The sequence below is a fragment of the Fringilla coelebs genome, assembly GCF_963513975.1.
Source record: "Fringilla coelebs genome assembly, chromosome: Z".
Taxonomy (NCBI): Eukaryota; Metazoa; Chordata; class Aves; order Passeriformes; family Fringillidae; genus Fringilla; species Fringilla coelebs.
The window spans coordinates 65,841,379-65,868,800 of record NC_140031.1 but is presented as its reverse complement, the minus strand read 5'-3'; the positions used below and the strand labels follow the sequence as shown (position 1 = coordinate 65,868,800).

The 27,422-nt window shown below is 41.2% G+C and overlaps 1 protein-coding gene across 1 annotated transcript in view; it reads left to right on the top strand.

The window, feature by feature from the left end:
• Positions 1–27,422, top strand: part of NRG1 (neuregulin 1) — a gene marked incomplete at both ends in the record, with an annotated part of 170,764 nt that overhangs the window by 43,562 nt on the left and 99,780 nt on the right. Inside the window, 2 exons of the mRNA XM_084225540.1 lie at positions 1,737–1,787; positions 4,682–4,732. Coding sequence (XP_084081666.1) covers positions 1,737–1,787; positions 4,682–4,732 — 102 coding nt within the window. The remainder of the gene's footprint in view (positions 1–1,736; positions 1,788–4,681; positions 4,733–27,422) is intronic.

Below are 27,422 nucleotides of genomic sequence, written 5' to 3'. Positions count from 1 at the left end.
GTACTAACACAGCTGGGCTGGGGAGGTGCCAGTAAGAAATGCTCCATCAAGCTCAGCACAGGCACTAAATGGAACATGGTTTCTTTAATGGTGAAAGAAAAGTTTGCTCCAGTAGTGCCAGATGCTGAGCTATGGAGCTGTCAGACCTGTTCCATCTCCTGACGTGAGTAAGAAAGGTTAATTGCTCAGACAACCCAGCTGCACAATAGAAAAATTGCTGTTATACCCAAGAAATGGTCCTGAAAGCTGCCTGGCTACAGGCCACTGTGTTCCAAGACCTAATGCAAAGGTTTTGATCTTAAAAATTTTAATTATGATACACACTTGCATGCCATGCATCACTGGCTGCCAAGGAAATGCTGCATGACCTGTTCTCTCCCATTAGTGAGATGAAACTGGGAGGTACTAACTAGGCAAATAGTATATTTGCCAAAGAAAGCTGTACCAAAATGGAAAAAAAAACCACAAAAGAAGAGCAAGCAAGCAAGCAAGAAGTTAAAATGCAGAGCTGATATTAAAGTTTAACAAGAGGGATGTTGAAGGGAAAGCATTTGGTCTAGTTTTGTCTCTGGTCAAGTTTCTGTGAACTCTGTGACAATGAGCAGAGAACCATTGGAATCCAGATTCACAAAACAGAATTAAAATATTCCGGAATTTCCCTTTCCTAAATCTCTTAAGAGGTATTTTTTAAATTCTGTGTGTTTGACCTAGTAGGGTTGGTGTGCCTACAGGTTTCAGGGCAAGAATTTTTTCTTGGCATTCAAGGGCCTTTCTCCAGCTGTAGAGCCAAAACTTGTGCAGCTGCATTGAACTGCACCACTTAATGTCTGAAATGTGTTTTGAGAACTTGGGGAAGTCCAGGACTGTTGATGAATACAGCTGAAGAGTGATTTGTTCACACCTAAGAAACTGCGCACAGTTGTGGCTTGTGGGGACAGCAGAGCACTCACAAATCAGTGCTGTCATTGGAACAAGGTCTCTGTGCAAGTCTGAGAGTCCTAAACAAAGGCTTTCTGCATTCTGCTTTCTCCCATCTGCACGTTTTGCATTAGCAAGGATCTGAACACGCAACACCATTCCCTTAGCCATCAGCTGGTTCAACCAGGGAGTGCAAGCAGTCCGTGCCAGTATGGAAGTAGCAGCAGTGTACGGGCACATACATAGGACCAGCATGGAAGTGCAACTTTTCCCATCTCATCAGCAAAGCAGCTGTTTCATTTCTAGCACAGAGCCCCCAGCAGCCCATGAGGGACAGGGTTTGCATGTGTGGCTCAGAAGATTTCCCTGAAGTGGCAAGTGATGCTATTGGATGTACTTACTAGCAATCCAAGTGATATGAACAGAGACACATCTTTGCAAAATTTAACTGCCTAGAAGCATAAGGAGTGAATACTCACGCTGACGTCTTCCAGAAAGAGAGCCATCTGGATGATTTCTCCTGTTGCCACTCATCAGTTATTTCCAGAGGAAAATGAGAGATTGAACAACTGGCTGCTTTCAGGAGCCGTCTTTTTTCTTCAGCTTTGCTAGTAGGCACCATCATTTTTTGGTTTTTTCCTGAAAAGAAACTTCTGCAAGTTGATATCTGATTGAAGCCTCTGCCCACTGGAGCAAAATTTAAGCTTCCTTCTTTGAACACGTTTTTCTTCTTTACCTTGACCATTCTGGAGCTGAATGCTGCTTGAGGATCATCTGACATCATATTATAACTTCTTGTTGCCTCTTGTGTTTTCCAGAGAGTACCAGCAAGATACCAGTATCAACAGAAGTGACAAAAACTTCTTCACGTAAGTTGAATTAACAGTCTTTCTGTCTCTTTCTTTTCATTTCTTCTTGAAATTGCTTCTACAGCTCTGAAACAGCTCCTTCTTAACAGAGAACAATTCATCTACATCCAGCAGCTTCGTTTCTGCATGTCGCCTTGCATACTTGAGGGACCAAGAAAGGAATGAAGAAGGGTTAAGCACACTTTTTACTATCCTGGGGCAGTATTGAGGAAGCAAATTTGGCCTACAGTTGTCAGGCTGCTGCAGCCCAACTGAAGAAGTATTTGTATTGTTAGGAACTATGTTTCAAAAAAGCTCTTACCTCCTTCTCCTATAAATCCTAGCAGCTGCTTGTGAGTTTGCTGAGTGTATAGGCATATTGATGTGCCCTCAGGAATGTCTGTTGCCTAGACTGCTCTGTTCTTCAGGGCTCCACGTACAATTCCTGACAGCTCTGCAGGGTCTGTGAGGGTAGACAGGTCACTGTCAGTAATTTAACCACTTTTGAAGCTGCCTTGGCATGCTAGGAGCCTTCTCCAGGTGGTTTCCTTTCAGGGTGATGGAATTTACTTTCAGCATCCTTCCTTATGGATTGCATACTTCCAGAGTTGCAATACTGCTGGAGTTGACCCCAGTGAGAAGCTGCTTTCCTTATTTTACTGTTAAGAGTTACTTTATATATGGCCACAATGCAAGCACTTGTCTCTACTGATGGCTTTGGCTGAGACAATTGTAGATAAATGTGTGTAGGCCAGGCAACCCAAGGATTTACAAGATGCACATACCCTCCTTGGCAAAGAGGCTGGGGTCCTGCTAGCTTTTTTGGGAAAGCTATGTCTGGCAGGGACAGGTTTTAGTGTGAAATGACAGTGTTTGTAGGCTAGATCAAGGAAAACAGTGTGATTGCCAGATTTTGCATTTAGCATGCCTGCAGCCTTTTCTTTGATGCATCTGTGTGTGTGGCGACCTACTTCTGAAATCTTGGCATTGCTCTCTGACAGAAGAGACGTTGGCTGTGCTCGTATTCTTTCATGTTCTCAGTGGGGCCTGTCACTGGTGCTTCACTGGGGATATATGAGAGCACATAGTTAATAGCCAGTGTCCTGTAACCATTGGAACCATTTTTGTGCAAAGAAGGTGACATGCTGGTCACTGACTCGGCTGGGCTGGCCTTGCCTTCTCCCTTGTGCAGCAAGAATGTGGTCCCTGCACTTTGCTGCCTCCTTTCCCATGGATTAAAGTTCTTGTTCTTGAGTGGTCTCTTTCCCTGCTTGTCTCTTCAAGTGCCTGCTGTTACAGTACTGTCCTTCTCTTTACTGCCATTGTGCTGCTGGAGAGGAGGAAGCTGGGATGTTCAAAAAGCTGGCTGCATTCCTGATGAGTCTCTGCACTGGCAGATTTCATGCCAGGCAACACATCACGGTATTGTCCCCAGAACAGCAAAAAGCAGTATGTTTGGTGGCTGCTTGTGGAGGTCTCCACATGGAGCTCTAAGGAGGTCTTTGATATGTGGCTGGAGCAGAGACCAGCTTAGTCCCAAGCCCAGCCAGGTGCTGTCTTTCCTACTGTTCTATCCCCACTCTGGGTCGAGACCATGTCTTTCTCTAACACTTCATGAGTTTCCTGGTGACCAGTAGTGCCCGGGATTTTGGGCTGCTGATTTTTTTCCAGGACTTTCAAATGAAAATAATTAATTAGTGTGTTTATTCTTTACTTTAAGATAGACTATTGTGAAATGCTGGTGTTCAAATCACCAGGATCTAGGTTTCTTGAAGTACTGCCGCAGTTACTTTTGGATTATAGGAGGACTTACAGAGCAGTCTTAGTTTTTAAGAGTGGATTTTTTTCTGTCTAAAACCAGGCTTTGTTAGGCAACAGAATCATCTTTTCTGTGTGACATGAAATGTTAAATGTTTCACTACAGAGCATGCAGTATGCCTGACCTGCTCCTTAGAATTCACAGACTGCTTGTTAGCCACCTCTACCCCACACCAGCACATCACATTGCCACCTTAGGTGAAGTATTCTCTCTTCAAATTATTCCTTTCAACTGATACTACTTCTCAAGCCTTCTCTTGAATTCTTTATACATGCATGACACCATATATGATTTGCTAGATTGTGAAAGCCCAGGAAGCCACCCCAACACATGGCTCTTAATTGCTGTGTGGTTCAGATTCCTACAGCTCAGACCTAGCTTCAGGCTACCTGCTTCTTCTCTAAACTTTTGTGAGTGCTTCCTTTGTGTGATTTGTGTTGAGGTCCATTTCCTTCCACTGTCCTACAAGATTATTTACCATTCTTCTTCTGTTCTTGTAACCACTTTGGGGCTGGTGCCATGTCCCATTTTGGTGTGGAATGTGTTCTGCTTTCCCTTTCATCTACAGCTCTCTGCAAAGGTTGTGACACTCATGGACCCTCCTATTTTTCAAGCCACAGAAGTCCTAGTTGTGATAGTTGTGTAACCAAGTCCTATAGTTGTGATAGACTGAAATTCCTTACTGTTCAATAGGAGTTATGTGAGAAGAAGATAAGAAGCCAGTGCTTCCTGGGTCAGCATGTGGAGCTTCAAGACCTACTGCTTTCCACTTTCCTCTGATGCTGTCAGAAACAGCTGAAATTTTACTCTGTCTTTGCCAGTTTTCTCACGGCCTTTCCTCCCAGGACTATGGAGCATTTTTGCTATAATTGATTATTTACAGTGCGCCTAGGACATGCTGAACCAACTTTGAAGTTCTTTGCTTTCTCAAGCTATCTCATTTTTTTTCTCTGCTCTGCTGGGTTTCTGACTGCTGAGGAAAAAACCCAAAAATTAAAGAAATCTCTACTGGGGGAAGATGTTCAGGTTTCTCCAGTATAGTGCTATAGCTGTGGCTGTATTCTTACAACTTTATTGTTACTTCTGTGTGTTGCAGAACCCATGCTTAGGATACAAGCTTCAACAGAAGGAACAAACACTTCCTCCTGTAAGTATATGCAAGTCGCTTAAATTATTGCTGGCAAGACCCTCAAGTATATTTCTCCCTTCCTAGCTCAGGAAAAAAATGTGCATTAAAGAGATCAGGAATGACTGAGTGGGATTTCTGAACTACCAGTGCAACTGTTATTTGTTATATATTATTAGAACTCTCAGAAACATGCTTTTTCTGTCCTGAGGCTCAAACACCTTCCTTCAGAAAGGTCAAATGTAGGTTTGGGCAGAGCAAAGGAGGAGGAAACTACACCAGTGTTTCCTACTTGGAATTCCCTTCCCTGCCCTCCCCACACAATGCATTGCTTCAAACACTGTCTCCTCTGCCTCCACAGCCCCTGGCCCTGGGGTAGCTGGAGCACCCTCAAGTCCAGCCATCCCCACCAGGTGCATTTCCCTTCATCTGCATGACAGCTGGTGCTTGTCAGAGTTCTTTCACTCTTTCTTCTGGGCCCCACTGCCCTTGGGAAGAAGATGAGGAAGGTGACGATATCATTTCATGTGTCCTCCCTCAGCTGGGACAGAGAGCCAGAAATGGTCAGATTATCTTTCTGTTTATGTCAGGAGCACACTGGAAACTGCAGGGGTACCAGTGGGGAAAGTGGCTCTTTTCTTCCTCTGAAGTGATGCTTCCCAGGGATTATGGATTATGGATTAGCCACAATCATACACAATTGAGAACCATTAGGGAGGGCCTTCCAGTTTTTTTCCAGAACTAAATCTACCATCTATCAGGCTGGTTTTGAATAGTCTGGAAGGCCACTTGACACAGTCAAAGCCAGTGGGGTTGTAGGAGGTGGGGTATTAATCTTGCCCTAAAGCAGTAAGTGTTGCCAGCTGCTAAGAATAGGATGGCAGGTAAGATAAGACCAATGGTCTGATCCACTCTGACATTCCAGGGCTGCTATAAAATGTGCTTTATGGCAAACGATACATGAATGCCCTTAACTCACATTTAATAGCTACTCTAGCAGCACCAGGAGGAAAGGTCAAAGCCATATCTCTGGATTTTTCTAGATTTTCATCTCAGATGATAATTTTTAAGTGTGTGTTGAAAGAATTTAGAGAAATTTGATTGGTTATTTAAGAAGCTTTCTGCCAGCAAGGTGAGAAGAGTTGGATTTTGGCCTCCGTTTCCCCTTGATGACCAGCAGCAGAGTAGGCAGGAACACTTTCTGGAGCAGTTTAAAACAGTAGATCCTCTCCATTCTGTTCTCAGAAGCATTAATGTATACTGGAGTTGGTACCATTCAAGTCACTAAAGTAATGGAGGAGAGAGGGCAGTATTGGATATTGCTGCCTATGCTGGGTAGGAAAAGCAGGAGGGGTCAACTTTTATTGCTAACAGATGTGAATGTCTACTCACACTACGGAGTGATGAGGGAGTCAACCATGTACTTATTTTAAAGTTCTTTAGGGATTTTCTTTTCTGAATTTCCGTGTGACATGTCCATTTCACACTTGTCCCTGTCAATCTTGTAGCAGCCACAGGAGATAAAATAAACTGTGTCCTTCCACTTCTCAGACAATAGCAGATGTTTAGACAACATGCCAGCACTGTCACTGTTCACCAGGCACTGGGAAAGACCTGAAAACAGCAGAGTGATTCAGTAGGTTCTCTCCCCTGGGGCTTTCACAAGAGAACAGACATGTGTCATGCTTTGCTTCTTTTGGAGTTTCAGTGACAGATACTCAGAGAGGAAGAAATTTAGAAAAAAAAAAACCACTTCTGTAAGACCCTCCACAACTGACATTCCAAACATGAAGATCCCTTTTATGTTCACATATTGCTGCACTCCTCTAAATCAAGTCCACTTTGAGAGTGTGGACCTCCATTCTTAAGTAAAGGAGAGAGGCGTGACTCATTATTTTGCCATCACATTCAAAAAGATCCTGTATTAAAGCTGCCAGAAGAACAACACTGTCCATGGACAACATCAGTCTGGAAACCCATGCTCTGAGAGCTATACTGGATCAAAAGCTGAGCATTTATAGCAGTAGGAAATGAAAGACAAAGTCTGTGGGAATTTGTGTCACACAGAAGCATTTGCTTAGCTGCACCTTGCAGCACTACCCTCATAGTTGTTTATGCTACTTACTAAGGGCTTCTCCCTGAAATGTCTGTGGAGACACTTCCCCCAGCAAAGAGCAAAGAGCCAGGACATGCCGTGTGATCTGCATGTTTCAGATGTGATTGTCTTATATGGGGATTCTCAGTCCAGATTTGTCTGTTTGGGCAAGATGGTGAGCTGGCATCATCCTTCCGTCACTTGGAGCATACTCTCTGCAGAATGCTTCCTCCTGTCCTCTATCTAGCAGGTTGATGCGATGATGAGGGCAAGAATATGAATAAAGAGCATGTAGGAGGCTGATCCCACCTTGCCTGTGCCTTCTTTTTCAGAGGAATACAGAATGGGTTTGTTTAGCTTTTTCCTGGAGAGAAAGACTCATTGCTGGTCATCTGTCCCATAGATGACTTTAAACTTGTTTTCCTGCAGACTTTCTTGTTGGCCTCTAAAACCTGCACAGAAATTTTATAAAGAAACATTAATTGGGTAAGAAGTGTGCCAGTTTGCATAGCTCATCTTTCCCCTCTGGAGTTATTAACTTACAAGCTCCAGGCCTGGCATAGCAAGGCATTTTCCTAACACTTCATCTTCTTGTCAGGCAGTAAGAGATTCCAATATGTATATTAAATTATGACCAGATACAGCACATAAAAAGGAAGTTTGCAAAGACTTTTTGCCTGTCACCTTTTTTTTAGTACCATACTGATAAAAATGGTCAATGTTGAACAATAAAACCTTCTACGGTGTGTTGCTAGGGTCATTGGTTTACAGAATATTTTTATAGGAACATCTTTTCATATACAAAGCAAGCAGCCTGGCTTGCTTTGCACAAATCTGTGTTCTAAAATCTTAAAAATCAAGTTAAGTTTTTGCTAAATTCTGCTTTCCTTCATCTCCTAAAGTGAGCCCAATTCTTCTCCCAATACCTGACAGAAGTCCACTTTTAAAAACCATGAATTTTCTAAAACTCATACAAACATTATCCAGGGCTTCTGGAAGACAGAGTGCTTGGGCCCCAAATGATACAGTTTTTAGGTGGATTTTTCTTCTGCCTTAGGAATACCCAAACCTGAAAAGACCTTCTGATTTTTTTGGTATTTCAAGCAATTTTTTAAAGGGTAATCTTGATTTGTGTCAAGTCCATTTAAGTTGTCCTGCTGTCTGATTTTTGGAAGTTTGTTTAGATTTCTTTATTTTTTTAATGGTGCTCATGCACAGATACCTACCTACCAACAGGAGTGCACTTGTCTTTGATGCGTGGCAAAAGCTTATGGAATCAAGGAAACAGAGATGGAAAGTCTTTCCTGCTTACTTAGGTCCATGTGAATTGCAGTTCCTCTAAGATACAGCATTACTTGATGACTAGGTATCTTGCAGTACAGTGAAATACAGTATATCTCCTTTTTTCTGCAATAATTCAATTTACTTTATTTTGTTTGGTTGCATTTTATTCTGAGTTTGACGGATTTTAATTTATAATATTCCCTCTACAATGGAGAGACAAAGACAGTAGTATGATTGACAGTGCTGCCACGCAGTGTAAGGATCAGAAAAAATGAGGGGATAATGCCTAACCATTGGACACACCTTCAGCTTCTTTAAAACATTTTCCGCTTCTTCTCTAAAAACTTTGCTGCTTTGTCATAAAATTTAAACACAGTGGTAGTACCTCAGAAACTTCTGAAATGCAGCTTTTTTGGGGTGAAAAAACAAAGGGGTTTTTTTATGAGATAGTAAGTAACTGTGTACAGTCAGTTGAGGCGGGATGGTAAGAGGAGAATACTGTAACCAATTTATAAAGCTGAAGGAATTCAGATGTGGAAAGCAATTACTTAGGTTGCAGTTATGCTATCAGCAGGACTCCCAACTCCTTCTCTTGTGAAAAATTAGACTGACATCTTCAGCTATCAGAATTTAATTCATCTGTGCCATAGTTTAAAAGGCTACTTCTCCAGGAAAGCCACACACTTCATGCTGTGGTGAGACAGTGGGTCAAAGGAAATACGATACCACCTTGTGCGTTTTGCTGTATCATTTCAGTGGATTTATTTCTTTTAACAATTGTCTCTGGAGGGAATACTTTGCTTTGTTCTAAGGACATGGTGAGTGACTAAGGGAAGGGTCAGATAAGTAGTTCTTGTTTAATGTAAAATGAGTTTAAACCTCTCAGTTAGTGAAATCCTAATGAAAGAGCAGTGGTGACGAAGTATCAGTCCTTTGTTATAACCTACCACAGTGTGCAATATGTTCTGGTTTCATTCTTCATATTGGGCACCAATGACAGTGGACAATGCAGTGATAACTTCAGTACTTTTATGATTTCATCTGGCATGACAAACCCTGCTTATATTGCTTATATTATACTTATATTTCACAGATAAGGCAAACTCATGGAAACAGGTACAATCTCCCAGAGACACAGCTTTCAATCTTTTGTATGACTCCCAGTCCAAAGATGGTATGACAATAAATGCCTTCTCCCAAACCACTTAATCTCACAGGGGTTTCTGTAGTTGCATTCTTGCTCTGAAGGAGAGCTTGTGTTGTCATTCAGCTGGTGAGTGTGCAATGGTTTTTTGTCTGTTTATTTCAAGATGTGCTTTCCCAAGGTCATGAACTACGCCATAAAAAGAGTTATCAAATTTGTGGCAGTCTACTCTGGTGGAATGCAAGTAACAGATTTCTGGTTTCCATAGTATTTCTCAAGGAATTTCTCAAGCCCACGTCACATTGCCTTCAACATGTTGAGGATCCTCTCTTCTCCAAATTCCTAACTCCAGAAACTCCTCCCATCTTTCAGCAACAGGATTTTTAAAGACTGTGTGTGTCCTTAGTGATGGAGTGGGGGAGCCCCTCACACCAAGGTAGCTGTCCAAAAATCACATTGTCAGTGGATGCCTTAGCTGGAGAGTGTGGGCTTCATCCCTAGCTTTCCCCAGGAACCCTCAATGTGTCTGGACTTTTCTGAGATCCTGCAAATCATATGGGAATTTTTCTTCAACAGTCTATTAGTAAGGCCTGGTTTCTCTTGAGGTTCTTCCTACAAAGTCAAATCATGGCAAATTCTTTCCTAAGAGGACATTACCTTGTGCCTTTCTGACTTCTTCATACTTTGCTGAAATGACACATGCTATTTGCCCACCTGAGAGCAAAATAAGCATCTTCCTGATCTGCCAGCAAAGCCTGTGCTGTACTGGAGGACACAAGCTTGTGGCACTCATGTGTCCGTGTTTTGATTGCAGTTGTTTCGTTGCTGTGTCTTCTGAGGAAGTCCCAGGTACTGTCACTGTGACAAAAATGGGCACTCAAGGACTCCTCTTCCTCCTGGCTATACTCTTTCTGGGTAGCAGCTGTGAACATACTTTGTGGTACTGAATCAGCCTTCTCAAAACTTCCCTCTTCTGAGACATCAGGGTGGTTCTGACTGAGAACTAAAGGTACACAGTGTACTAAGGGTACACCACAGGCAGTCATGCCAGTAGGACAGGGATATGTGAACAAAATGGAATCTGTAACCTTGGCAGAAACATACATCTCTTCCATGTCATTATCCATGCTGTAATCAAGACTGTCGGTGTTCTGTAGGAGGGCATGAGGGAAACAAAGAGCTCAGAACAAGTATGAACAATGGATGCTCTCCACCAACAAATATTATGAGCATGTGCATGGGTACAGAATAATATTTGTACTTTAATACAATAAGGAGTTCCCAACCTACCCTATAGTCCAGATTTGCTGTTCATCTCCTTATCTTCCATCTATTGCCCCCAAAGAATTTACCCTGAGGCACTCTCCTGTGTTAACCCCAGGAGAGACAAGCAATGCAAGTTACTCTGTGCTCTTCAGGAGACCCTTCTGACCTCAGAAAGACATGATGACAGCCCACTTTCTTGTTTTTAGAGGTGGAGTTTCTCTTGTGTCAGTTTTAGAGGGAAAGGTCCAACAGGGATAAATATCCCAAAGGGAATTTAAGTTACCAAATTTGAGTTATGCTATCAAACCTGAAGGCTTGGTCAGCTCCCTTTGACAGGGAGGCACACAGAGCAGCCTTTCTTAGATGATGTGTTTTGGGCTTTCTAATCCACATTCTTCCAGGAGGGATCTTAGGCTGCCTCAGCTGCAAACAGACACCCTGTGGCATAGCTGGACCCTCGTCCATGAAGGGTTGTTGCAAGTTCATGGACTGGCAGTGGAGGTCTGTCATGAAGTAGAAACACAAATTAAATTAAATACAAGGGAGTCAAGAGCCTGGATCCAGTGCTTTGTTTTCACAATGAGCTTCAATTTTGGGCAGATCTGGTCAACCACAGAGGCAGATGGAGATGTCTAGGGAGACGGAACAAAGGAAAACACAGTGGTAGATAAAAGATGCACAGAAAAGTAAGCTGTTACCTTTCAGAATAACTTGTCAAGTATATGGCTCTGAATGTTTCCATTTACTTAAAAAAAAACCTTGATAAATCACTATTTACTTCTTAAAAAATGTAGGCTGCATCACAGAAATGGTATTTCAAAAGCTATAGGCAGAATATTGAACGCATAAATGTGAACTTTCCATAGATGCATGGCATTGAAAAGCCATCACTGTGTCCCCTCATTAGCTTCTCCACAAACACAGTGGCACTCTGTGGCTGAGACTCAATTTAGACTACAGCAGTTTCTATCAGGTAAATTAAAAGCAATAGTCTTCTTTCACATTCCTATCTAGCAGTACTGTAATAGTGCAGTGGGAGCCAAGCTAAACCCTTGGGAAGAAATTATTATCCTATCCTTCATGTCCACATCTCTTCTAAATTGCCTTTTGGTAACCTCTTCTAATTGGATGCAAAATGGGAAAGTTGTATCTCCTGTGAATTTCATTATCAAAATGTTCCCGGAGGTTCTTAATGGTTTCTGCTGTTCTTGACATTCTCCCCCTGTACAGAAAGGAGAAGGAATCACTGTAGTCATTGCAGCTATTAAAGAGCAGCCTTTTACAGTGTGATCTTCCTTCTAGGTTTGCATCTTCCTAAATATTTAACAGTAGCCAGCTAGTCAGTAACTTTGAGTTGCATCCACAGTAGCTGGCAAGTGTCACAAAACACCCACTCTGTATTTTTTGAAAAGAAAGCTGTGCCCTAGAGCAATTATCCTTTGACTCTTGTCTGATGGATATCAGTATCTTCTTTCAGTTACTATGTATGTATATAAAGGCTCTTGCATTTCCCCATAAGATTTTCTTTTCCTGGCTGCCTACTCTTTATTCTAGTCATTTCAGCTTCATTATGGATATACAGAGCTCATAGGCCTTATTGGTAGTTTATATTAATCATAGTATAGTATCCAGCTGTCTGAGATCCTTTGGTAAATAAAGTAATTCCAAGTTTATCCTTCTGCAGGGATCTGCTTTTTGGAAAAGAGGAAACTTTTTCTTTGCCTTCCATTTTCCAAACTTTATCAGTTCTGTTGAAAGCTAAAAGAGCATAGAGCATTTCTAATTTATGATGATCATAAAGGCTAAACCTAGGGTGCTATGTGGAGTGAGGCTGAGAAGCGAGATGGAGTGCTGGAGGAGTGTCTGCCCATTTCATCATTAACGTGCTTTCTTGTGTCATTTTGGGCCATGCCAGCTACTGATTTCCAAGACACCTAAGCACAATAAGAAGGACTGAGTGCACTGAGACCTTTACCAGGAGGCAATATGGGTACCACCCCGCCAGCCCAGCTCCCTTCACTCTGAGCAGTTCTCCCGTATCATCCCAGCAGATATTGCAACCCCCGAAGACTCATACGTGTCTTTAACTATGCCAGAGGGAATTAATCATGAAGTTATAGTAATGCCACGAAAACATCACTTGGATGGGCTGAGAGTCACTCCTTCCACAGTTTAGACACTGAGAACTGGAAGAAGACACATGTAAACGATTTTTAATGAGGGGCAGAGCCACAGTGAAGTGGTATGTGATGTAGTTGTAGCCTAGCCATGCTCGCCCTTAGACTGAGAGCATGATCTGTCTCCTTTCCTGCTGAGCAGTGTTGGAACCTCTGAGCAGTCAGGCTACCTGTCCCACCCCAGCCTTCCCAATGACCATGTATTTTGGGGCAAAAAGCAACTGGCATTACATCCCAGCCCTCCCAACTTTAGCAACCATGGTCACTGCTCCTGAGCAGAGATGTGAGATAACACCTACTGCACTGCAATCCAAGCCAACAGAGGAGACAACTGTTTTCCCAACCCTGAGCATTTGGCTCTTTTGTTTGTCCATTTGTTTTTGTTCCGTTTATTCAACACAGAAAAGCTCCTTGCTCCAGATGTTCAGAATGTTCAGAAGTGATGTTTAATAGGGAAGGATTTGACTGGACACAGCTCTGCAGCCTAAAGTTTTAGCAATACCATGTGCCATTGAGATTATCTAAAAGTTTACCTTTTATACATGAGGCGGTAATAGCCCTTCAGAATTTAAAACAGTGATTATTTTTCTGAGGTTTATAAAAGTGAATATGTTACTGATATCTTTCTGGTAATATTCACAATGATCCAAAATATGGCTCTTAACACAGTCAAGTGTCTGACGTGTATTTAGATGAGCTTTCCAAAATGTCAACATAGTTGATGAGGAGTATTACTGGAATGGTTGGTTTCTAAAAGAAAAGGATAAGCCATACTCCAGGAAAGAAATATTAGGGTGGTTTTTGATAATATCTATTTTGCAGGCAGATACCCAGCTGTGAAAGCCACAGCTACCTGCATTGTAGAAACCTACTCATTGGATTTACTGGTGCTAGTTGTGGCAGAAACTGTCAGTGGCAGAAAGCTTTTTCTACCCTTTCCAAATTAGAAGTGAGCTAACCACATGTGGTGCTTTTATTTGTTTGAAATGTCTATGGTTTTATATATAGTAACTGAGAATGTTCTTTCAGTTGTAGCTAAAATTCTGTTGTAAGCTTTCAAACGCTGACGTCCAGTGCCATGGGGCATCAGTTCAACAGTTTAGTTATTGTTCTGAGAGAACAGTAGCTTTTGCCTGATTAAATGCCACCCCCACCCCCCCCACACCGCCTTTTTCCATTCTAAGAAAGTCCAAAACTTGCACTAATTGTTTTGCATTCCTAAATATTTTATGTTATTTAAAACAACACAAATATGGAGTGATTCCACAGCGCACATGGTGAAATAGGATTGGATCTTGCACTGTACTTTTTATACTGTTAGTATGACTTTTATTATTTCCTTATTTCCCTGGAATGGCTCTTTCCTTCTATTTCCCACTGGGGAAATATTTGGCTTAGCAAGGTTATGCATAGTTCTTGAATATTTTAATAATCTACACAAAACCCATTAGCTGACACAGTGACAACTAATACTTGACAGACAGTAAGATAACAGTTGTCTCAGAGACTGTGAGAGACCAGAAGAATCTTAAACACTAATCTGGCTGGAAGGATGAAGAGTTGCCTTGAGCAGTGATGCAGCTCATTCAAATGCATGTCGATCTGTCTTGAAGAACTGGTGCTTCAGATCCCTGGTGTAATGAGCTCTGAATCAGATGCTGTTCTTGGCTACTAGGCAAGCTGCATCTGCAGAGTACATCCTTGTAACTCGTTTAAATATTTCTCACTTTGGAGGGAGCAGGTTAAGACAGATCCAGAGAAGGAATGCTATGAACATATTGAGATTCTGTATCTTTTTTGGTGGACTAGTAGTCATGCCAGTGTAGCTGTGATCACTGAGAGTGGCAGATCAATCCCAAGCATCATGGGAGGTAACACAAGTCTGAAATCCTCTCCATGTGTGATCAGCCAGTGCATTTGGTCTGTGCACTGGTGAAATTTCTTCCTGGAGGCTTGCAAGAGGAAATTAGACATGGGTTGGGGACTGTTTACTTTAACCAATTGCATGTTTTTGCCAGATGGAGAGAATTCTCTGTGTCTTCCCCACAATGTCTCTGTCCTGCATCGAATCTGTAAGTGACCTCTCATGTTGGCAGCAACACCATGAATGAATTACACTTCCAAGGTCAATAGCTAAATGCCAGCACCCTAGTAATTCTTCCAGCCAAATAGACACCTGGAGAGCTAATGTACTGTTGTACTTACTGCTTGAGTTATATGTAGAAAATATGCAGTAAAACTCTAGATAATTGGATGTGGATTGCATTTGCAATTATATGTTCACTGGATAATATGCATACATCAGAGACCGAATATTCATCCCATCAAGAAAGCACAGTTATAGGCAGGCTGAGCAAATGGAGATTTTCAATTTAAATATGCAAATTAATTTCATACACACATGGACACTATTAGCAGATGGTCAGTAAGGAAGGCTGTGTACAGAGGAGGGAGTCTTTCCTTTTAATTTGATAAGAATCTGTTCCTGTGGATGTTGTTTCATCCTGAGGAATAGCTTTTATTATCTGTAAATATCTTGTAAAATATGAGATTGCTATTCACAACAACCCAAGAGCATCATGTATGAAGTAGTGGATGAAGAATTTTCTCTGTGTGGTGATAAAGAAAGTCAGAAAGAGAAAGTCAAATATTTTTATTGTCATCAAATTTTCAGAACATAATGTTCATTCAATGTACATTAGCCAGAGCTGATGATTCACACAGGATTGCTGAAAATTTAGAGATTTCTTAAGGAAGAAAAGAATTATTTAAAAATACTTATAAGAAGAAATGGGCATCAGCTGACTCTGAAATGGGAAGCAAGCAGAGAATTGGCTATCAATTCTTTGACCTCCTGCTGTAGATTTCACCTGCAGTATGCTAGGATTGAAGGGGTGGTGGATCATAGGAAAAGATAGTATAAGCAGAAAGGAGGGGAAAGCATGGTAGTATGAGCTGGCATTTCTGCTTAGCCTCTGTCTCAATCACATCACTGCCTTCCTAAGATACCGCCATATTCTTGGCATATCCCCTTTTATTATCTCAAGAAATTGTCAGTGTGACAAAGTACATTACAGCATTTGTGAGAAACACTGACTAATAAGGGTCCTCTGCGTTTTTAAAGAGCTTTGCGTGCTCTCCTGATCTTTGAGGACTCCTCAGTCCTAGTCAGGATGATGTCTTGACCCTCAGTAGCTCTGCCAAAAATAGTTGTTTCAAATAATTTTGAGCACTATCTCTGAGCACGATGTCAACTTTGAAATATCTTGAACAAAAGACCCAGCTGTCAGCCAGTCAAACTGATCACACGTGAAGCAATCATGGTGCTCGACCTCCTCTACCTGGCCACAGAAAGAAAAGGTAGCTGACCTGTTCTGGAAGGCAGCGTTTGGTGCTGGGCAGAATTTCTGCCACAACCCCATGCTCACAGGTGGTGGGGAAGCAGAACAGCCAGAAACATGCATGAGAAAACAAGCTGGCCAGCCCCAGTGCCCACCAAGCCCTGTGTGCTTGTCTCAGGCACAGGCAGCAGCTGGTGCCTCAAGGACTCAGGGAAAGACACAACAAAAAGATGATGCCTTTGCTAAATTAATTTTCTCTCACACTGTGGCCAGGAGAGGGAACTCAACCTTTCTGACTCCTATTTTTCTCTAGTTAGGTTTATGAGGAGTCTTGTCTCTTCTGTAATCTTGTTTATATTACTTTCTGTAACCTTGTTTGGCCTCTCCAATTTATATGTCAGTACTTTACTGATTACTGTCCACTATCTGTGAGCAAGGCCAGAAAGGGAGAGCCAGGTGCAAAAACAGTCCTCGTGGAAAACTGTTGACTTGTTTCATTACCTAGAAAATGTCATCCTTGCCCTCCTGCACTCAACTATTGGCATATATGCTACAGCATGAGATTTACTAGCCTGGGCATAAGAAGCATTAGGTTTTGTTAGTGCAGGAATGTTCCTATTTTCCATGCAGCTATCGAATATTTTCTCAGAATTTCCCTAAGAATTCTACCTGCATGGGGCCTAAGCAAATAAGTGCTTCTTGATGGCAGATAATTTTTCTTTTCTATATCCACCTGGAAAAAAGAAATGTCTCCATTCCCCATACAGGAAAATCTGATTGCAGAGGACTGTAAAATCACCTGACAGGCTGCAGAGGGGTAATTTGGCCTGCTCCTCACAGTCCAGCTTCTCTTAGCTCAAGAGATGGAAGGGTATACTCTGCCTGTCTGAAGGCACTCCCTTCACTACCCTGGTGATGTAATATCCTAAACTGGGAAGCCTTGGGGGGTTTCATTTTGCACTTCACTTTGTGAAGTGCTGAGAAATATCCCTATGTCGGTCTTTTCAAGGCTTCTAACTGATCTTAAGACTGGCCACAGCTTGACCTGATTATGGTTTAGTTGTCCAAGAGCAGATACAATTGATATGTATCACCCACAATTAATATGTGGGTGAATATACAAGGAAAACAATGTCTTCAGCAGGGCATTAGCACAAGGCTTCTGTCACTGACACTCACCCTTGCCCTGTCATTTCACCCACTGTGATTAGAAATTCATCAAATATGTCTGGAGAATTTGCATGCTTAGCCTGCTTTGGAAAGAGAGGATTGTCTAGCTGTGAAAGGAGATTATGCAGCAATTTCCTCCTCAGCACAGCAAGACAATGAATCTGACTCTTCATTATAGAGGAAGGATGAGTAAGAATGGTTGCATTTCCTGTGCAGCAAGAGCAACATGAGCCATGCTCCAGATTCCTTTGGGAATTTCCATGATCATGTCAATTTCAGACACAATGCATAATGTTACTATAGGAAAATGTAGATGTTTAAACAGGAATGTTTGTGGGGAAGGGGAAGGGAAAAGGGATTGATCCACTAAGCAATGTGTTTGATCTCAGCTAGAAAGACAGCTCTACAAAAGAAGACAGGCTCAAAATTAGTTACTTGAGTTTTATAACTCATGCATTAATTACTGACAGCAGCAAAGTAGTTTTCAGATGGCCCTAGCTTTTATTAAATATTCTCACATTCTCTCACCACTTACAAAAATATTTCCCTTCACTTACAAAAATATTTTGCTGTGTTTTCAATATGTGAAAGGCTGTAAAGAAGTCTTGCAGTTATTTGTATATTTGCTAAATAAATGGAGAGAGGTCCCACAAAACATCTGCCTCTTTCTCCTGCATTTTCACACTCATGCTCAGGGTAAACACAATTGGTGCTGCTGGTCAGGCATCAAACAGTCTTTCTTTCCCAGTCTTTAGCAGATATGCAATCCTGCTTAGATTTTTTTCTAACTTGAGGGAAGTTGTACATCTGCAAATGCAAAAACGTATCACAGGGACAACAGTCACAATGACATATTCTTCTTCTCAAAAAAAGACTGTCTAGCAATTGGATGTTAACGAGACACTGGTCAGAGGAAAAACTTCCTGAGCAGCCTTAAGCACATGTCTTAGGACTAGTTGGCTCCTGAGGGACCAGCCCATGAATTCTGAAATGCATGTGCAGAAATCCCAATGGATGCCCAGGGAGACTTTTGATGCCTCAAAACTAAAATTATTTCTTGCGAGTATTAGTCCAAACAATTGCCAAAGGTTGTTCCATGATCAGGTGCTGAGTAGGAAGCCAGGTAGACAGCCAGCATGCTGAAGATGACTAAGATGGAGCATGGGAAGTTGTCTCCATGTCTGTCCATCTCCTAGATCCTGCCTTTGAGGAGCTTCCTCAACGTTGTAAGGAAGGAGAAAAAAAAAAGAAAAAAAAAGCATTAAACTATGATCATATAAATGCACCTACTATTTTTCTGTGAGAGTGTTCACCATGTGTCTTGTCTGTTCATTAAGTCTTCAAAAAAAGCTTCAGTGACATTCACATCTCTGATGTAAAAAATGTATCATTATTTCCTGCAAAGTTGGAGGCTTCCTTCAGCAAGAGGAATGTGGAAGTTCTTAAAGCAGTCTGTTCTGCCAGTTTTTAAAGTGTGATTTCAGGAGAGAAAGAAGACTCCCAAGGGCGAGAAAAGGGTAGCCATGATAGGTTATTTTAAAATACAACCAAAAGCTCCTATTAACATGTTGGGTGAAGTCTATGATTGCAAAAGGATCTGAGCAGGATCCTGGTTCATCCAGGAACCTGTAGGGTAAGGAATGGAGGAGAGACACGTACAGTTGCAGGTGTAAGAAAGCAAATGAAAATGCCCAAGGCCACACAGTTGGATCTGCCTGTTTACCAAGTTAGGTTCATTTTAAGTGCCCAAGTACAAATTTTTTTTTTTTTTTTTTTAACTGGCTTCCTTTTTTTTTCCCTCCCTCATAAAGGAAATGCAGTGACTGCACATGCCTTATTAAAAGATTGCTTGTTTGGCTGGTGGCCATAGAAGGATAATTCCTCTTATTGCTCAGTAAATCAAGTTACTGTCATTTTAAACACTCTAGCTGAATTTCTGATGAGCACATGAAAGAGTTAATTCTACCACTGTCATGGTACCAAAGCATTAAAATAAGAGAAAATTTTAGGAACATAAATTGTATCCTCTCTTGTAGCATAAATTTGGAACCTAAGCAAAATCCTTATGAAATTGTGCCATTCTGTAAAAGTCTTACTTGCAAAATATACAAGCAGAACTGTGGTCTAGTCAAGTGCAAATAAAATACAAGCAGGGAAGCAGTCTCTTGAATCTGTAGGTATTTCAAATGCATTTAAAAATTTTTAAATATACTTCTTAAAACATTGAATAATTTTTTCATTTCAGTTAACACAAGGTTTCTTATGTACAATAATAATCAGGCTATCGTGGACTGGATCGGCGCGTTGATTTAATTTGAAGTGGTGGACTCCTTCTCTGGAAGGTTTTTTTGTTGCTTTTGCAATTGGAAGCCTTTCTTTCCTAATAGGATTAGCCGAAATAATCACCAAAGGATTTTTCTGTCATCTGTGTGCTGTTCCCCACACTGGTATTAAAAAGCCTGTCTTCAGCACTGAAATAGTCAATGGCCACGGGTAGCTGAAAAGGTCCTAGCTAACTGTTGCCACTCAAACCAGAGAGAGTCATCTACAAAGGCCAGACTGCAGTGTTTTTCACCCTAATCTCCATTGTGCCCAACTGTTCCCATTGTGGGAAGAACAAACATTTGGCCTGAAGCCACTAGGGAGGTTCTGTCAGATGCCAGGGTGAAGTGAGGGACTACAACCCAAAGGACAGCTGTCATGACAATCCTTTGCAGCGCTTGTCCAGTAACGCACAAGTGATCTGGGATAGCAAAGCTTTAACATTGCATGTGTGCCCAATTTCATGCTAGCTAGCCCTTTGGTCCTGAAGGCAGACCAGAGGCCTCCCCTCTGACTATTGGGCAGGGAGTCCACTTGAGTTTTTCTGGCAGATCCCTTAAATCTGTGAGGTACATCAGCAGTCTATGGGAGAAGGTTCTGACTCTTCAGCTTTAGGACAGCTCCTTGCTGCTTTTTATAATTTTTACATTTTAGGCACTTTATCAAGAGCAGTTACAAATTTTGTACAAAGAAAGGAACCCCTTGAGGAGGGGAAAAAGAAATTGGGACTTAGGTTGAAACTGCGCAAAGGCATCCTGCTGGGGAGGCAGGTCTGAATTAGTGTCTGTGACTTTAATCCGTGTATCTAATCTGTAACTTTATTGCTTGTTCAAGTCACACGGTATGTTTCTGCTGTTCTAAGCCTTCATTTCAGGAGTTCCAGCTCTGTATCCATGTTCTGTGAGCCATAATATGTTGTACAGAGCAACAGAAAATGAAATCTGAATGGCATTTCTTCAGCATTAATGTACAGATACCAGTTAGACAGATTCATGTCTGCAATCATAGGTCACTGTTTGGCGTGCCAGGAAATGAGCACTTCTGTCCTGACCTGTCTGATTTTCCTTGAAATCACAGGAGTGATTTCACACACATGCATACTTTTTCCAGCTTACAGTGAACACTGTTGTTTTGGTAGGAAAAAGGCATCGTAAAGATCTTTAATTGGGGTGCTTCATCTCATGGGGTACTATCTGTACCTGTTTCTTCTCTGCCCAGCCTCTGTAGACTTCCAGCTGATTTAATTGCTTTTGAACATAATCCCATTCATGGATCAAAGAAAATACACAACCTTATAGTCGCAACTTAATTTTTCCTGGAATAATTCTTACAGGTTGTCCTTTGTTGTCCATCTCAATGGCAGATTCAGATGCATCATGCCTTCCAACTTCTGTGCTTTTCCAAATAGCTGGTATTATTTAGCCTCTATTACTTTGCCTCTCATTAGATAATGAGACTGTTTCCAAGAGTTGGAACTCTTGGAAACTGTCTCATTATCTAATGCACGGGCAAGCTGACTGTTGCCAGTAGCTACAACTTACCTCTACACTGGTAAGCAGTAAACCTGAACTTTTTGTCTGCTGCAGTCACATTAATAATGCATAATGTTTCCTGTAATTACATACATGAACAGAGATCACTTTTTTTTGTTAGAGGAGGAAAGAAGATGGAGGTGGGGGTGAAAGGTGGTGGGAACAGATACAAGTAATTATTAATGCTGACGATACCCAGCTGCATAGGTTTTTATTTAGCCCATGTCTAACCCTAATAGTCACTGTTGGGATAATACTAGCACTTCTTAAGCAGGCTAGTTTAGAAAGGGAAATGTATTGTCTGCTCACACCTGCACTGTGTAGTGTTACTAGCACATACTCAGCAGTGCAGGCCAAAACGATATAATTCTTTTCAGTTCACTTGAATTTTATTCATATTGTATTCTTGAAGGCGGTCTCATGGAGCGAACTCTATGCAGCTGCGCAAGGCTGCTTTCCTGATGAAGCCATGAACTGATGCCTGATGAAGGAAAGGAATGCAGTATACCCAATTTCACATATCTCTCAAGTGTTAGTAACAAGAGAATGTTACTAACATTCAGAGAATAGTTTCAAAGTCATCAGTGAAGTAGGAGCACGATCTCTACTCTTCAGACCAAAAGGAGTTAAAAATAGAAGACCCCCTGTCGTTTCATTCCTTAACTAAGATGAAGGCTTCAGGAATAACTAGAATTGTTTTGCCCATGAATGGGCGTCAGCCTGGTCCATCCTTGGGAGTTTGGTCTTTGTCCTGTGAAGCTGGCACCTTTAGAATGGAATCTATTTTGGTCACATCCTTGTTTTCTCCTCTAGCATGTGCAAAGTTGTTAGAATGTCGTTCCTTTGTTGGAAACCTGAAGGAAGGACAAAGGATTTAGTGTGAAAATAGAAACACTGAGAGGTTTTTCTGTCCTTTGGCAGCTTTTACTTTAATTGGAGTTAAGCAAAAGTTAAGCAATATGCCGAGTTTAAGCAAGAGCAAAGCATCTCTCAAATGAAAGCATGTATTGGATCCTTACTATTTCCATACCTGAGTAGGATGAAATCTTGCTCACACTGGCAAGATATTTGACCCCATCTTTGCAGAAGCAAATTTCTGAAGGAAAGGGAGAGTTTTATAATGTCTGGCTTCAGTGTGGCCCTGGTCGGAAAGGGATTTAGGGACTCTATTTAATTTAATTTATGTACATACAGGCCAAAGACACAAACTGCCTTTTTATTTTTCTTGTAGCCCTGTAGGCTTCCCTTCTCCACTTTGTAGCCACTGTTCTCCACAGGCATAGCATACCTACAACGCACTGGTGAACGTGAGGACAGCTCTATTTTATTTGACTTTCTCTCTGGATGCTAATATGGATGAGCTTGGCTGGGAACACAGAATACAGGATTAGCTTAGCCCTGCCTCTCTGGACCACCTTTTCAAATAATCTTTCAGAGTAAATGCATTTATTCCTTAGACACCCTTAGGAAGAAGGAAAAAGACAGGCTGTCCTCTCCATTCTGTTTTTGAAGTCTCACTGCCGCTCTGTAGCCTCTGCAGTGAAACACAGGCACACATAATGCACCCCCAGTGGACATGACCTGCAGTGTGAATGCAGGAAATGCTGCAGGAATAATGAATCCTTCAAATGAAATTATAGTTATAAACTCATTCTGATCATATGTATACGTGTATCAGCTCTGTCACTGCCTCTGATGCTTCATTTCTAGGTTGTTCAATGTCCTGCAGAAAGGGATGTTTCCAAAGCTGCATTACAGGACTTGTATCACCCAGTAGCCCATATTGCCCAGTGCTGCTGTGTGTCCAATGTGTTAAATACAAACAAGCTGTAATAAATCTGCTTTGGTGCAGGGGTCTACTCAGTGTCTGGAGCCACACAGAGTCTGCTCTGTAGCTTTGAACTGCATCAGGCAAATGAACATTTCTTTAAGGTTTCAGAGTTTCCTCTTCGCCAGTTTCCTCTCTTGCTCTTGACAAGACTCAGCCTGATGTACAAATACAGAAGTCCCGTTTGTGAGAAAAGTTAATTACCTTAAATCAATTGATTTCTGGAAGATGAGAGTTTTGCTTTTCTGCTAGACCATACAGAGCACAAAAAAAGAGCCTGGGGGCAGAAGTGATAAAGATGTGACATGTTGAGCTTTGCATTTAAAACTTAGCTATGTAATAAAAGCATATTTGATTAGACTACTCAAAACTCATTGCTAAACAAAAAATATCCTTTGTCATACTTACTTGAATTCTTCTTAATTTGTTGGAAACTGACAGTTTTCCAGCCAATTCCAACGGAGGGATTCATGCCTTCTATGGCCTTCTGAATGCACTAAGAAAGAATATTAAACATTAAATATTAAATGGTATTAGGTACTAAGATTCTGAGGCATGGTGAGAGCTATTGCTTTTGCTATTGCTGAATTTTTGCACAAAAAAATATCTTGCTGATTATCTGCTTCAAACAGTGGACGTATCAATTCTGCTAACTTGTGCATAACCAGGCAACATATAAACATGACCAGAACTGAATCTAACAAGTGTAATTGAAGTAATATCTCAATTTAGGATAAGGTAGATTAATTTCATTATTTAGACATATTTGTGGAAAGTTGCTAAACAAACCATCTCTTGAGCTGAAATCATAATATTTTCTGCAAGAATTCTGAAATTTGGAGATTCTTGAAGTGTAACTTTTCTGTAAGATGTACTTCAAAAGTCCAAGCCACAAATATGTTAATGTCCTATCGTTAATACATGTTTATTTAATGATACAGAAATTCCTCCATGCAGTAGGCTTCATGCCTTTGACTTCTTTTTGCTTTTCTAATAGCAAAACTATTGAATGCACATATAGTAAAGAGTTCTCTATTAAAAACTCCATGAGCAGTTAGAATATTAAAAGGTGAAATAAAGTATGGTGCCTTAAGTTTTAAACAGCAGCTGTTGAGAATACATGCAGGTACAAAAATAATTCTATTTATACAAACAAAACAACAACAACCAAAAAAAAAAACCCCAAAAGCTGCAGTAAGTGCAGCCAAAATATTTCAGAGTGATGTGCATCCTGCTGGGATCTTCTACATGCCTCTGCCTAAATTAAGCCCAGATTCAGGAAGTGCTTTGGGTCATGGTTTCACTATGCAAAGTCTTTTGTGAGAAGACAAGATCAAGACTTCAGGCCTCTGGAGCATGGTCCTATTCTCTTTCTTTCAGCCTAGGAGATATATAGATATATAGGTATTTACAGGACCAGCATGAGAATTAGGGCTGAACAATGTTAGTGCATTAGTGCAAGTGACAGAACAGAAGGAGCAAAAAGAAAGGAGAGGCAAGGAAAAGGATGATATTGCCACCCAAACTGTTTATCATGAAACCACTGCACTATGCTCCAAAAATGCCTTCTCAGTTCCTGATTAGGCTCTGATTCAAAAAGGCACTTAGATATATGATGTGGCCCATCTCTAATCAGGAAGGCATTTCACCACTTGTTTAACTAGATGCGCATTTAAGTATTTTATTAACTGCATGTCAATGAGGAAGGGATAACCCCTTGATTCAGGGTTTTCAGGACCTTGAATCAAATTATCATTGTCCAGCAGTCGGAGCACTGTGAATACAGAGGCTGACAGCACAAAATCCTGCATAGCTGAGCCTGTGCAAAATAGCGGTATTGCAACTGTCCTATGAATACCATGAGGAATTTTTTTCTGTCTGAATAAAGTGGTTCAAAACCAGGAGTGCAGTACTAGGGTAGGTGGGAGTGAATGACCAAGCCTGAGCCCTGTGACTTCACTGCTGCTCCAGCTCACTGCCAGAGTGTGAAAATAAATAATCACAACGGCCCAGCAGGTTTGCTGGAGATGCCAGTGACAGAGTGAAAGGGGTGTCGGACTTGGGAGAAAGAAACAATCCCCAAACAAACAAATTTAAAAAACATCTGAATTGCACATGGACATTTTCTGTCTGCTTCTGCCCTCAGGCAGAAGAGCCTAGCAGAGTGCATTACTTGTCTTTGCACCTTTTAAATGTTCCTTTACCACATGGTCAAGATAGTTTCCATTAGTCTGAACAGTGCTGGGGCCCATCCCCATTTTGTGACTTAGCAGAGGCTGGGGAAGTGAGTCGGTGCCACTGATGAAAAACCCTGACATTCATAGTTTCATGTCCTATTTCCATGTCTGGTGTAGTGCCACCAGCTCTGCTTTAGAATAGGATGAAAGAAACTCAGTGTCTTACATTTCACTTGAAGATGAAAAGACTCGGAACACCTTTTTGGTTTGCCTGAAATAACAGCCCATTTTATTGCAGTTTTCAGTTTCAATTACTGGCTGTAGCTATTTAAAGTATATACTACACAGCCATTGTTGCTGTGTTGTTTTTTTCAAATCAATGTCTCTGCAAGACACAACTATTGGACCTACAGTGTGTAAATTCTTGGTGTAAATGTGTATGTGTGATGCCAATACAGAAAATACTACTACAGAGGCAACATGAGCTCTCCCAAACATTTTCAGAATTACTGCTGTTTGTTTGCATACTGTTCTTCATACATTTCCAAGTAACATACTAGTGTGAAGACCTGCTTCTGAAACACCAGCATCCAATAGAGTGGGTTTGGCTTGAGGGTACAAAGAGCATTAGAAGAGCTTCTTCATGTCTCCCATCTTTTGTGTTGTCTGAAAGGAGGGGGTCTTCCCACAGCAATCCTTTATACCAACCAAATTAAAAACAGTAATTATTCTGCTGACATTAACATACTTAGCCTCATGTCTATACCTGGATATATCTTTTCCTGCCTTTTCTTAGAGGCTTGGTGTTTCATCTCCTCACTCACATATGGCTGCAGATGAGCAGAGGGTTTAAAACCAATAAAGGGAAGAAGGTGATGGAAATGGGCAGAAGCAAAAGCAGCACTATCATCTGTGTTATATTTGCTTTACATCAGGTGAAAAATAGGATGTCTGTGTGCAAGTGACAGTTTGTCCCCTTTTAACATTTGTAGTTCAGTGACAGGACCAGTATAGAGGCAAAATGAAGTTTTCTCCTTGTGCCATTTGAGCTGAAAGATGAGGTTCCTAGTAAGGGCTTTTGGAAGGACTCAAAGAATGCTGGCATCAGTCCAAGGGAAATGGATTATGGAAGAAAGATTGTTGAAACACTGAAAGGATGAATAAATGAATCATTTTCTACCACGTGTGGTGGCCCCCTCTTCCCACACCATGACTGCTGGCAGTGATGTCGCTCACTGGGCCTGATCACTTGCTTTAGGTCACTCCTCCATCTTTATATAGTGCACTTATTTAATTTGAAGAAAGTGCAATCAATAAAAAGCGATCCTTTTATCTTCCTCATCAATCTCTTCTTAATGAACATGCACTTTTTTTTTTTTCTTCTCAGATTCTTAGTTACAATGCTTTTAATTTCTCAGTGTATGGTAGAAAAAGGGGTGCAATCAAACACATGATGGAGCAGTTGGTGCTGCATGTTGCTGGTTGGTTCTTACTGAAGAATGGGCATGTTCTTAAAGGAAACCAGTCTGGGGGAGGGGGTGCATATCACTTGTCCTATATTGATGTATGGTCCTCTGAGTATTCTTTCTTAAGCTGTTGTACAGCAGAGCCATGAATAACCACTTGTGAAGAGGTATTTTAATTTCCTAATGTCCCAGCAGTTGGAAGACAGTAGATAATTCTTAGGGAATCTTTTTGAGGACTATTGAGACTGTATTTGAAGGAGATAGATATTTGAAATCCAATGGCTTCCATGAGAATGACTCACCAAGCTTACTTTTCAAAACTTTCAGCAGGTTTGGGTCTAATTATGGTATGACTGAAGGGTCAGCTGAGTTAAATGGTACTTGTGCGCTAGTTTGCAGGAGGATGTTGGTCATAATCACACATCTATTCACATCTTTGTGGCTGGCCAGAGAAATTAGTCTTCTGCAGTTGGAAGTCCACCTCCTTTTAGCACCCATAAAATTGGTGTTTTGTGTTATTTCTTTGAGCCTTTTGCGAGTGAAGCTTCACAAAAAAAACCCACTTGATTCTTTGCAAAAACACTCCATGAAATAAAATTAAAGTTTTCTAAGGCTCTTAGTTTCAACCTGTTATTTGGCAGGAGCCCAAATCTCAGTCATAGATCAGCTTCATTAGTGTAGACTCAAACTGCATTTTCATCTAAGCCAAAGAGACCCAAGCTACGTGGAATCAGGAATAAAGCTTTGCGCATGAAGCTAACCTTATTGAAACAGACAAGTAATTTCCTTCCTTATCCTGCTGTATATACCACCAATGGGCTACCCCAGTAAAACTTCATTACTTTCAAGGTCATGCCCCCACTTGATTTTCCAGGCCTCCCTTCCAATGAGCCAGTTGCTGACTCTTCC